Source organism: Anopheles stephensi, chromosome 2 (genome assembly GCF_013141755.1).
Source record: "Anopheles stephensi strain Indian chromosome 2, UCI_ANSTEP_V1.0, whole genome shotgun sequence".
Classification (NCBI taxonomy): domain Eukaryota; kingdom Metazoa; phylum Arthropoda; class Insecta; order Diptera; family Culicidae; genus Anopheles; species Anopheles stephensi.
The window spans coordinates 78,226,728-78,239,411 of NC_050202.1; the positions used below are offsets into that span (position 1 = coordinate 78,226,728).

A 12,684-nucleotide genomic window follows, 5' to 3' on the forward strand; every position below is an offset into this window, starting at 1 on the left:
TGCTCCAGCTCTAAGATACATCCCGACCTGAATTCACACGATACATTTCCAGGCTCAATGGTGCTCGTAGAGCTTGATGGCTTCGGTAAAATGGCCCAACGTGTTCGGCAGCTGACTTTTCGCCAGACTTGTGTTGCTTCGTACCTTCCACCACCGGCGTCAAATGATAATTGAAAAAGTTACCAATCTAAAGAAATGGCATGCGTTCCGTGCTTGCTACTATCGACAGTCGCCAACAAATGCCTGCTGCTAGTGGCAAGATAAGGATTAAGCGTGGTGACGCTCACACATGGAGGATGCACTGCGATGCACCTTCGCCGTATCGATTAAAGCTGACAGCTGTACCGGCACACGGGGGCAATCGAATAGAATCGGCAATAAAGGAAACAGTCCAATCACCGTGGCAAATAACCAATAGCTCCGGAGCAGTAAAATTTAACACAACTGCATGCAAAACGAGCAAGCGTCACCCATAATCTGTCCCCGCAAGGGAGCATAATCTTCGCTGTCTTGCTAGTCTCTGGATATGCAGCTGGAATAAACACCTCCCGCTCGACCGTTAGACTGAGGAAGCACGATTCATTCCAGCTAGAGTGTCCGGGCTCGGAGGGACGACATCCTGTTCTGTTGGGGATGTACAAATTAATCAATCATTCAAATCGCTTGGCAAAACGCTTTTCTTACCAATGCACTCGGTTTTGCATCGGTCCGGGTGAAGGAAGAAATGTTACGATGAATTAATCAGGATTTTCAAACATTCTTCATGACACAATCCGTACCATCGGCGATATGATGAATTTTGCCTATAATAATCAACACTTGCGTCTGCATGAAGATTCAATAGCTTAAATGGGTTATTCAAATTTAATTTGGGCTATTACCCGCTTCAGCATATTAGACTTCCGTCTTAACCAACTGACAAGATGGGGAAGACTTAAATATAGTAAGCTATGATGAAGCTTTAAACTCAACACGGGCGTTACCGACTCTGCTATTCATCCAGCAAATAAACCTGTGTTGATATGCTTAAACCTGTTATACATTCTAAATATAGAAAACAAAAATGTTCAAAAACAAATAAAAAGTCAAACAACTTTTTGCCAGATCAGACTGTCACGCAATCTTGACCCGCTCTAAAGGTAAGCGGTCATTTAAACACTCCAAACATCAAACCATTAGCGAATCCGCTTATCAGCTGCTACAGGGGATTTTTCTTACTGATTGCAGCGCATCCATCAGCATTCGTTTTTGCATCACAAGTTCAGTACAAGATTAGACTTCCGTGATGTCTGTAGCCGTACTCTCGCGTTTGAAGCGTACGATGTGGTGCTCTAGCTAGCGGTGATCCTACTTTTAAATCAATCGTATCAATACTACCTTTTATGTTGGTGATATCGGGGGAGACAATGATGCCGGTACGCGGACGATTGCGGTTTACAACAAATTAAAACTTATTTATTACATTACACTTATTACACTTATTACACACGCACACACACACACACGCTAAAACTTCGCTCGTCTAACGCGTCCTGTCTCGGCAGCGGCTGGATCAAGAAAGAGGCCGATCGGTCCCGAAGCCCGAACACGAAGGATGAACCGCATGGCACGTCGATCGCTGTCATCCGTTGACAGGACCGAGTAACGGCGTTACGGTCCGGGCCTCCGCTGCTTGGTCGAGTATACACTCAACACCTCCCCCTTTTAATTCAGCCGATACGCGCTGAACCTACGAGGCAGTCTTCTAGTCCTAGAAGATCGTCGTGGTAGCTGCGTCTGCTGGGTGTTGCTGCTGCCACTAGACGAAGCCGCTCGTTGTACCTCCGGTTGCACGGATGATGCTGGCGATGATGCCGGTGCTCGCTGAACCCCTGTCAGCGCCGGTGCTGCTGAAGATGAGGCTGGCTCCGTTGGCAGCGAAGCGGACGGCGACTGCTGACGAGACGTCAAACTCATCTCATCTAAAAGTAAACTAAGGGGAAATTGGTGCTGATCCATCTCGTTCCGTTCTGATGAGCTAGCGACACGGCGGCGGAGCTGATTCACATGACGCCGAAGTCTTCTCTGGTCGTGCGACACAACCTCGTACATGACGTTGCCAATTCTGCGAGCAATCCTCCCTGCTATCCAATTCCAAGAGTTTGCCCGATACACCTTGGCATACACTAAATCACCAGGCTGGTATTCACGAAAGTCATCCTTCGCTGTAGACTCCGATGCTGCAGGAGGGCGCAATAGATGATGAATTGTCCTGGTCGTTCTTCCAAACATCACTTCGGCTGGTGTGCGCTGGTCCAAAGCAGGATTTGGTGTTGAGCGATACGTGAGAAGAAACAAGTCCAGGGCCTCTTCAAGGGACACGTTCCTCGCCCGTATTTTCTTCAGTGATCGCTTGAAGGTATCCACAAATCGCTCTGCCTAGCCGTTGGAAGTTTTAATGATTTCCGGCCACTTGGAGTAGGCATCTACCGCAATCAGGAAATAGGCTCCCTCCACAGGTCCAGCGTAATCGATGTGTACGCGGTGCCAAGGCCCAGGTGGCTTCGGCCAACATGATGGTATCTGGGATGGTGGTGATTTCGCCGCAGCCTGGCATGCTTCGCATGAAGCAACTCGATCGGCGATGTCGCTGTCCAATGATGGCCAATACACGAAACTGCGTGCAATCGCCTTCATTCGCTGGATGCCCGGATGCCCTTGATGAAGCTGTCTAAGGCATCTCTGCTGCAAAGCTGCGGGAATCACAATCCTCTCTCCGAAGAGGATACAGTCGCCAACGGTCGTCAGTGCTTCCCTTCTATTGTGGAATTGGGCCAATTCCGCACCATAACTGACCTTGCCTGGCCAACCCGATTGGACGTAGCGGTACACTTCGCGCAGTAGAGGGTCCTTTTTCGTAGCTGCTGCAACTTCTCTAAAATGAATCGGAAAGACTTTTAGCGAATGTATGGCTACGTGATTTACAGCCTCCTCAAGCTCAATACTCGCGATCATGTACTCCTGCTCCGGTTTCGCGTGCTTGCTGATGAGCCGCGACAGCAGGTCTGCATTGCCGAATTTATCCGTGGGTATGTACTCGATTTCGAAGTCGTATAGCTGCAGCGCTAGAGCGAACCGCTGCAGCCGGTTGGCAGTATACACAGGAATTCCCTTTTTTGATCCAAAGATGCGCAGCAATGGCTTGTGGTCGGTTTGGAGGCGGAAATGCCTGCCATAAAGCATCTTGTGGAATCGGGTTACTGCAAAGATGATAGCCAGTCCTTCGCGGTCAATCTGGCTGTACCCCTCTTCTGCTTTCGTTAGAGCCCGTGACGCGTGCTGCACCACCTTTATTGATCCATCCGGAAACTTGTGGCTAATGGTGGCTCCGAGCCCAACCGATGAGGCGTCTGCGGCTACTATAATTTCAGCCGTAGGGTCATAATGTGTCAGAAGCAGATCAGACTTTAATATTTCCTTGAACTTTCTGAAGGCCTCTCCGCACTGCTTCGTCCATACAAACTGATTGCCATCTTTCAACAAGTTATCCAGGGGGTATCTCAAATTCCGCATGTTAGGCACAAATTTTCCGTAGTAATTAATGGCACCCAAAAACGAGCGGACTTCATTCACATTTGATGGAGCTGGTAGGTTTACAATAGCATAAATTTTCTTTGGATTCGGTCTAAGGCCAGTACGATCAATTATGTGCCCGAGGTACTCTATCTGATGCGTCTTAAAAGCACACTTCTCAGCTTTGATAGTAAACCCAAATTCTTTAATACGCTGAAGCACCTTGTTGAGATTTTCATCGTGCTCTTCTTCAGTTCTTCCCCCGACAACAACGTCGTCCAGATAGCCAGAAGTGTAACACAATCCGGCGAGCATCGCATCCATTATCTGCTGGAACGCGGCTGACGCAACCTTTAATCCAGGAGGCAGACGATTGTAAAGGTAAAGACCTCGATGCGTGTTGATCGTTAAAAGGGGCCTGTAACGCTCTTCAATCTCAACTTGCAAAAATGCGTCTGACAAATCCACTTTGCTAAAAAAAATTTGCAATGGGCCAATCTTGCAAAAATATCATCGGGGAGCGGTAACGGATATTCATGCGGACGCAACGCATCGTTCAACCCCGTCGAATAATCGCCGCAGATTCGAATAGCTCCACTGCTTTTGCGTACGACGACTATTGGTGTCGCCCATTCCGAGTAATCAACAGGTGTGATCACATTCATCTGGACCAGGCGATCAAGCTCTTCCTCTACTGTAGCCTGCATTGCGTATGCAACCGGTCGCTTCGGGCGGAACACCGGACGGCAATTATCCTTAAGCTGCAGCTTGATCTGCGCTTTCGTGCAAAGCCCTGTGCCACGAAAAACTTCCGGAAAACGGCTCTGCAATTCCTTGGGAATCTGTGCGGTCGTCGAAACTTTGGCGCAAAACACATCCATTGGAACGGAGCTAAGAGCAAAAAGGTCAATCAAGTCTGCTCCCAGTAACAATAAATCGACTTGAGCCACACGGATGATCGCCGGCTTGGTAGCATTACAAATGGCAACCTCTGCTCTAAACTCGCCAAGTAGCTCCAGCCTCTCATTAGAGGCAGTCTTTGCGCAAACGGTAGGCTGCACCAATGACGGCTTCCCTACTTTCTCCCACGCTGAACGACCTATGACCGATATATCTGAACCCGTATCTAGCTGCAACCGGATGCCAACTCCATTGATGGAAACTTCCACAAACTTGCGACTAGCCCGTACGCTGCACACCGTGACGGTTTTAGCAAATCGCGTTGGGCGATAAAACTTTCGGCCAGCCCGATGCTTCTGCTTGCGGCAGCGTTCCTCCAGATGACCAACTTCACCGCATTCACGACACTTATGGTTAGTATGCGGACAATCCTTCACCCAATGCAAAGCTCCACAGAACCAACAAGGGTTACTTGGTTTTCCCGACCGGTCATCACGATGTATGGGACGCGAGCGCAATCCTTTGCCGCGAAACCCATGATGGCTACGGCGCGCGCCATTTTGAATTGCCAACACTCGCTCCTCTTTTTCTCCAATGATCATCGCATTTTGCTTCTTTAATGCCACCAGACGACTACACTCCGCCGATAATTGCTCGAGGGTGATTTCAGCATGTTCCTCGATACGCGAGAGCAGCTTTACCCGAAAATCTCTATCCGTGTCTTCTTTCAGCCCACATACAAAAATCAGACACTTGAGCTGTTCTTCACCCATGCGGTTCAGCTCAAAATCAACACATGCCCGATTGACTCGACATGCGTAGGCCAAAAAATCCTCAGCTTTCGTTTTGACGATTTGCATGCATTTGTAGCGTTTAGTTAAAAGGGATTCTGCCTTGCCGAAAATGGCCTTCAATTTTTCCACGGTAGCCTCAAATGTTAAATCGCGGGGATTACGGGGTAAAATGTAATTCACGTACCTCTCATGCTCCATTGATCCTAGCTTCCGCATAAGCATTCGTACCTTGGCCGCATCGTCAATCCTGGCTGCATCACTGACGAACAGATCCTCGTAGCGCGAGTACCACGCCTCGAACGTTAGACCGGCTTCAGCCTCGAAGCGGAATTCGGTGATGTTTCTCGCCAGCGAGTCCAGGATTTGCTCCGGATTGGCTGGAGCTGACCGATGCTGCTGCTGCGGTTGCGACGCGATTTCCGATACTAGTGGTTGCTGCTGTGATGCACTTGGCGGATGCACTACTGGTAGCTGCTGCTGCGATGCGTTTGTGGGCAGTGATGCTGGTGGCTGTTGCTCAATTTTTGTCATTAATTGGCGTAGAAGCTGCATTATTTGATACATTGTTGGCTCACCGTTTTGTGACACGCCTGGTAGCGATGGCGGGTGCTGCATCGAAGCGGCTGGAGCGAGCGATGGCGGATGAAGGCTTGTGGGCGCTGATGATAGCGATGGCGAAAAATGTACCGAGGACGCTTGAGATCCCTGCTGCTCGACCGCTGGAGCGTTTGACGGGAGCGGTTGGCCGTATCCGGGTTGTAGTAACGCAGTACCCGGGGTTTCGAACTGCTGCGAGAGACGGCGCTGCTCTTCCTCCATCGATGAGTCCGTACGACGGCGTTTGCGTGAGGAAGGAATTGTTGCTCTGCGTGTGTATCACTTTTTTTTACCAAATTTCCTCGTCGCCACTTTTATGTTGGTGATATCGGGGGAGACAATGATGCCGGTACGCGGACGATTGCGGTTTACAACAAATTAAAACTTATTTATTACATTACACTTATTACACTTATTACACACGCACACACACACACACGCTAAAACTTCGCTCGTCTAACGCGTCCTGTCTCGGCAGCGGCTGGATCAAGAAAGAGGCCGATCGGTCCCGAAGCCCGAACACGAAGGATGAACCGCATGGCACGTCGATCGCTGTCATCCGTTGACAGGACCGAGTAACGGCGTTACGGTCCGGGCCTCCGCTGCTTGGTCGAGTATACACTCAACACTACCGAACTACCTCCATTAGATTTTCCCTTCACGTCGCCGTTACCAGTGACCTAACACTAAGTTGGTGCCATAAAATGAAAGTGTTGTTTTTCTCGGTCATTGTACTGACTGCATGTGGATGTATCGCATGCGTACCGCTCGTTGCTGAACCGGACGAGAAGTGTGAGTGGAGGTACACGTGCTGCGTACTAGACGACCGGGACGGATCATGTAGAACGCCCTGCCCTAAGCCTTCCATCGTTTGTCCGACGGAAGAAACAAAAGACCGAGATCCGGGAAGGTTAAACACGCTCAAAGTAATCGTCTCCGTCCCGTGCAAGGAAGGCTACCGAAAGGATCATACCGACCGGTGTCGAAAGATTTTTGAAGAACCTGTCTACTACTGAGACGAAACTGTGCGTGTGGTTCGCGGGAACAAAATCATCACTCAACAGTGCCACACTCGGCCAAGATTTGGAACTAATGGCCCAGCCAATATCACTTCAAACGTTACTTCTGTTTACGTACAAATCTCCTCCGTAAACACGCGCCCGTCTGCATACTGAGCTGTACTCGAACGCTTAAAGGCTTACCGTACGGCCTAGTGTCGCGGAACATTCTCCGTGCGACAGTGTACTAAAGAGCAGCAGCAACATTGCGTGCCCAGTAGCGACGGCTGGCAAGCACGCATCACATCGTGTTTCAGCAACACTGTATCGTGTTGCTTTCATGGGAGAGCATCGGAAAACTTATTTGCAATAAAATACCAACGACTCACATTATCCGGGAAAGCATCAGAGCATACGGAATTCGCCCATCGAGAGAAGCACTGAAAGCGAGGAGGTACGGTTTGAATCCATCCAAAGCTAATTGAAATGATGATCATCCACTCTATTCAAACTTATAGCATCTTGGTGTTACTTGGAAACAACCGCAATATCCCACCGCAATGCCCGGGTGCTGGCCTGTCACCTCACCGCCGCACACGGAACCGTACGTTGACCAAATCAGACGGAACCCTCCACCGATTTCCTGCACAGCCAGCTGGTGGTTTGTAACTATTTAGTTACACAATAATAGTTAATACGCTCCGTAATCTTATTGGTTTTGGCAGGTTAAAGCTTCCTTCGTCAGTTTTTCCACCAACACCGGGAATCGCTACCGGGAACTGATTTGTATTTAATCCGTAGCCTTAATTAGATTTGCCCCCCCTCGATCAGCTCGGCTCACCGTCGACAGGGCCGGCTGGACGTGTGGGCACGTGCAGCCGACGGTTGTGTTATTCCTTCCCGATAGGCTATTCGATCCGCTACCGGCGTTGGTCCCGCCGGTCGCCACTGCACTTTTGCTCCTCCATGTGAGTGCTCCTCGCTGCCTGCCGGGCAATGACATGCGAAGAAATCACATACACAACAATCCCAACACAGCTTCCCCCTTTTTTACCGGCAATAAGATCCGCTACGACGCTTCGCTGCAAATGGTCCGGAATTTCCTTTTTCCTTCGTCAACCGATGGGTGCGCGCCCGGTCAGGCACGCCCGAACTGTGGAGAAGCGAAATAAGCAGCAAAAATGGTGCAGTAGTGCGGGAAGCAGGTACTGCGGACGAAGGCACAATACAAATAGAAAAATAATAATGTCCGATTCCGGATATTTATCACGTGCCATTGCCGGTGATGTGTAAATTCCCGTGTATTCCGGATTCCTTCCGTTACGGGACAGACGATTTTTCATCTTCAGCCGAAAAACATCGGCCACGCCACTATCCTCCTGCCCAGCCTAGCGCCAAAGATCCTGCCATAACTCCATTTCGGATCCCTTCGCGCTGTCAGAAAGCAAATAAATTTTACAATTCCGTTCCATATCCGATGGCGCGCACACACACACACACACACACTCGACACGGTGGCTTCATTTCTGGTGTTCGGGTTAGACGGTGAAGAAGGATGCTTACCGCTTCGGGGCTATGGTGGAATTGTTTTAGTTCAGTGATTTTCCTCCCCGTCCCTGCCCCGTCCGAAGAGGGCGATTCTTCATCTTTTCTTCAAGGCCGCAAAATCGAAAGGACCGGCATAGCTAAGGATAGCCGTTTTTCTTTGTTGTTCCACACGGTCACTGACCAGACGATACCTTCGTTCGGGATGATGATGACGATGCCGTTGGACGCCATGATGGCGATAGAATTTATCGCAGCTGAGCTGAAGAAAATATAGCAACACACACACACTCACACACGGTCAAATGGCTCACTATGCTGAGCAGCAAATCCAACCTGTTCCGAGTATTCGATCGCTGCTGTTCTGCCAATTCTCACTCAGAGTTGCCCGGTACGGGAAGAATTGATATCCTTTTGATTTGCCGTGTCGTTCTCGGTCGGCTACGGCTGTTTCCCATACCGGTGCAATCAAACAACGGAGGAAAGAGCAAAATTGAATTCCCTCCACCTCGCCCCCCCCCCCCTCCCCCCAGAATATCTGGTGGACCGAAAACCGTTCACCGTCAATAGGCGATATGTTATGACGGCCAATGTAAACCCTTTAAGCCGAATGGGAGACCCTGTTCGATTTGACACGATAGCGCCGATATCCCCTGCGAGATGCCAATTCGGAGTGAGGTGAACGGAAAGCAGACAGAATCCGAAAAGGAAAACAACGTGTCAAGCCGGAAAAACCCAATAGAAAACAACCGAAATCTGATAATCCTTTTCAAATTATCCTACGTATTGTCGAGCGCGAACGAGATACGGGCGGGCAGGGAGACGGGCGAGAGGGCGGCACAAAAGGCACCAAATCAAAATGATGTCTTCGTCGATGATTGCTAGACACTTTGTGGAGGCCATATTCGTAGAAGTTAAAGTGAGGGGTTAAGTACATGGGTGTTATATCATCACAATTTTTCCATTTTTTTTTTGCTTCATGTTTTTTTATTGTTTTTTTTTTTCGCCCCCTCCCCTGCAGATTTCTGGAGGTGAGTGAAGGATGTGAAGCTAGGTTTACAGTTTATTACAGCTTGAGGGTTGAGGTATTACACATAAACTCATCAGATTGATACTCGGGCGAGGGATGCATACGCCTCGGGGAATACAGCACGTGTAAGGAAAGGTACGGACGTAAGCAGGAGCTCCAGATAACATGGCGTATGCAACAGAAACGAGAATTATTTTGAAAGTTGTTTAATGTTTCGAGAATTTTCCATAAGCCCTTCAGGGTATGCATTGAGAGATATGTAAAGAAATTGCTATTGACGTATAAAATGTGATCAAACTATTGCGTGGATATTCAAGGCAACAAGACATCCCTTTACGTTGACATCCCTGAGAAATAAACAGATAAACGTAGCGAAAGGCAAGTAAGAGCTTTAAAAGGGACCCCGTTTGAACTTTAACACATTCAACAACTTTACTGAGATCTTCACTTTGTATAAATGAATCTACATAAGATTTGAAGTTACAGGACAACTTAATAATTCCAATAGAACGAAATAAATAAGTGTAAATTCATCAACAAACTGAATATCTAAAATACACCCAAGCTTCTTAAACTATCCACAAACTGCAACTACACTCCTAATACCTCCTACTGCCAACAACCGGGTCACCCTCTACCTGTCTAAATTATGAGCACTCTCGCTAATGAATCGAGAACCCTCCACCCTTCTTGGTGCGTCTTCCCCCCACCGGTACGCTCTCGGCACGATCGATCAAATCATTCACTTCATTGCGCCTTCGAGTGCATGAACAGTTCTTCGAACCATCAACGCACAGCTTGACTTCAATCAACCGTCAGCGCCGGGCCGGCCACACGGATGGCAAACACGGGACACGGGTGTTACATTTTTAATCAAAAATACCATTATATACACCGCACGGAAAAGGAAAGTGCACTCCGAACTAACCGCGACAGTTGAGCCGCCCGTGCCGGTCTACCGGAAGGATGACAGATGTGTGGCCACTGGCAAGAAACTCCATTACGAAACCGACAACAATGCCGGTTGGGCGGCACGGCAACCGTAGCGAAATATCTCATTAGTGACAAATTTTTCACCATGTTTTTTTTCTTTCTTTCTTTCCTCGTTGAGAGTGTTAGTGTGATCTTTTTGCCATATTCCACTCTTAAGGACGAACCCGCGCAAAGGGGAAAGAAACCCTCGAGACGACAAAAACTTTGTCAGCGGAACACCCGGCGGGAGGATAAATATTTATAACCTATTAGCTCGATGGATCGTTCAATCAACGAAAACAAACGTGGCGGGAAAGGAAAAATTGATTAAGCCTACAAAAAGAAACTCTAGAATAGCATAACAACAAAATTAAGCCTCCGACGAATCAGGTTCAGTCTGATGATCTTTTGAAGCGTGGATGAGGGAAATTTATAAATTATCTCTTCCGTGTCTTCCGTTGGTGGCCAATATTAACGCTGCCCGTGCGGCAACGGCACCGTACCCAGGCTGCCAGAAGAGGTACAAACTTTCGGCCAGGTGCAGGATATGATTTCGTTGAAGGTGGGCCTCAGTCGAGACGTTATTGGATTGATATTGGAAAACGGATTCGATCGTTCGATATAAAGCAATAGAAAAGAGCCATAGGAATCATTTGTTTGCGGTATAAGATCATTCGGGAAGAACAATCTTCGGGATACTCTGTAATAGATAAAATTCCATCCTCTGTTTAACGAGCTCGAATACTATTGAAACACGTTTTACTGCCTGCTCAACACACTTACTTTCGCGTATCGCTAAAGGAACTTGACCGATTTGATTGCTTTACTCTGTTGCTTACACAATAGCTTCCTTTTCTGGCTTAACATTACACATTCCTTCCACCGAGCTCCTGTAACTCGTCAACAGAATCGAATCACTCACTCTCTCTCTCTCTCTCGCTCTGCCACGGCTCAAAGTAAAGAAGGTCCCCTCCTGCAAGCAAAAGTGTCATTATCTATCTCGTTAGAGATATAATTTGCACAGCAATTAGACTGGCCCGACCTGGGAAGAGCAGTAAGGGTGTGATTTCCCCCCCATCGCAAAACAAGCAAAGCTGTCGACGGAACTGCGCGGGTGGTCTTATCGTTGGAATTACTCAGCGTCACACACACACCCTCTGGGTCCGGAAGCCAGAACCCCCAACAGTGCGATAAAACGGTGCGAAATGGGCATTTGTCCTTTGTCCCTGTTCGGCTGTTCGGGCCCGTCCCCGGGCGGGTGAGGGTAGGCGACCAGACGGCCGGGTGACGTTTGTTTGCCGAATTTGCATACAAATTTAATTCCATTTGTTTATTTCCTCTAAATTTGTACTTGTGCCGCGCGTTTTTTATTTTAAGTAGCGAAACGCTCTCCCTCTCACCCCATCACCATCTGCAGCTGGGCAATTGTTTTGGTCACGATTGGCAGACGAACGGAAGCATTGGATCGATATGATTGCAACCGACTGTAGAGCGACAACAAACGCGTCCCGAAAGAAATGGTCGTAAATGGTCGCCTCCCCCGGGGCGAGATCGATGAAGCGAAATGGCTGTAGGAAGAAGAAAAAATAGCCACACATAGCCCGTGTTTATAGGTCCCTCCAACGTCCGTTACGTGGTGGACGCCACGTACACCCATCAAAAACGCTTGGCTCCGCACCCCCAAATCACTTTCTAATGACATCGCATGCATTTTAATGCACAAAATCAATTACGGCCTTTTCTCGCCCACATTACGTTGGATAAGCTTTGCACTCCGCCCTTCCAACCTCTCGGACTCGACTCTCGAAGCGTACCGGGTTCGAAGCGTATTTGTTCTTTACACTGTGCTACTGTTGACGATGAGATTGCTATCGCAAATGACACACAATCGACAGTCATTTGAAAATGTCGATCCATCCTTACCCGCTGCCACTGTGGGGTAAAATCCTTACAGCAACGCGCCCTACATCGAACGAGGGGGCCGTACACTGGCCTGCCGGAACAAGCGCTACAAGCTTATCCTTACATTCGATCTTGGTTACCGTACTTTTGCATGTGCGTTTAACGTTTTGTTCAAACATACTCTCGGTACGATATTACGGCAAGCAAAGGTTAGGTCGTCTGATCTTCTGCATCGTTATGATCCAAAACGTATTAAACCATAAGACCTTGTCCTTGTGTCCTGAGAGGATTTTTTATTTTTGTTACCCAAAGAATGTTCATGCTGAAGCTTTATCAAAGTTTATTGATAGCAGAGCTCTCACCATGTTAATCCAGGTAGCATGAACACGCCTAA

General features: G+C 48.4%; 1 protein-coding gene and 1 long non-coding RNA gene across 5 annotated transcripts; one reads left to right on the forward strand and one right to left on the reverse strand.

The window, feature by feature from the left end:
* Positions 1-1,427: 1,427 nt before the first annotated feature.
* LOC118508477 (uncharacterized protein K02A2.6-like) lies at positions 1,428-6,464 on the reverse strand. Of its 4 annotated transcripts, XM_036048291.1 has the most exons (3): positions 5,431-5,563; positions 2,985-3,395; positions 1,428-2,909 (listed from the first exon to the last, which is right to left on the reverse strand). In XM_036048291.1, the coding sequence occupies exons 1-3, from the start codon at positions 5,435-5,437 to the stop codon at positions 2,419-2,421; spliced, it is 909 nt and encodes a 302-aa protein (XP_035904184.1). In that variant the 5' UTR covers positions 5,438-5,563; the 3' UTR covers positions 1,428-2,418. The 4 variants fall into 4 exon arrangements, with proteins under 4 accessions (XP_035904184.1, XP_035904183.1, XP_035904187.1 ...); XM_036048290.1 differs by lacking the exon at positions 2,985-3,395 and having other exon boundaries at positions 1,428-2,914; positions 5,431-6,464; XM_036048294.1 differs by lacking the exon at positions 1,428-2,909 and having other exon boundaries at positions 3,152-3,395; positions 5,431-6,464.
* LOC118508479 lies at positions 6,455-9,971 on the forward strand. The gene is made up of 2 exons (XR_004905796.1): positions 6,455-7,295; positions 7,360-9,971. It is a non-coding gene; the product is annotated as an uncharacterized LOC118508479 (long non-coding RNA).
* Positions 9,972-12,684: the final 2,713 nt, after the last annotated feature.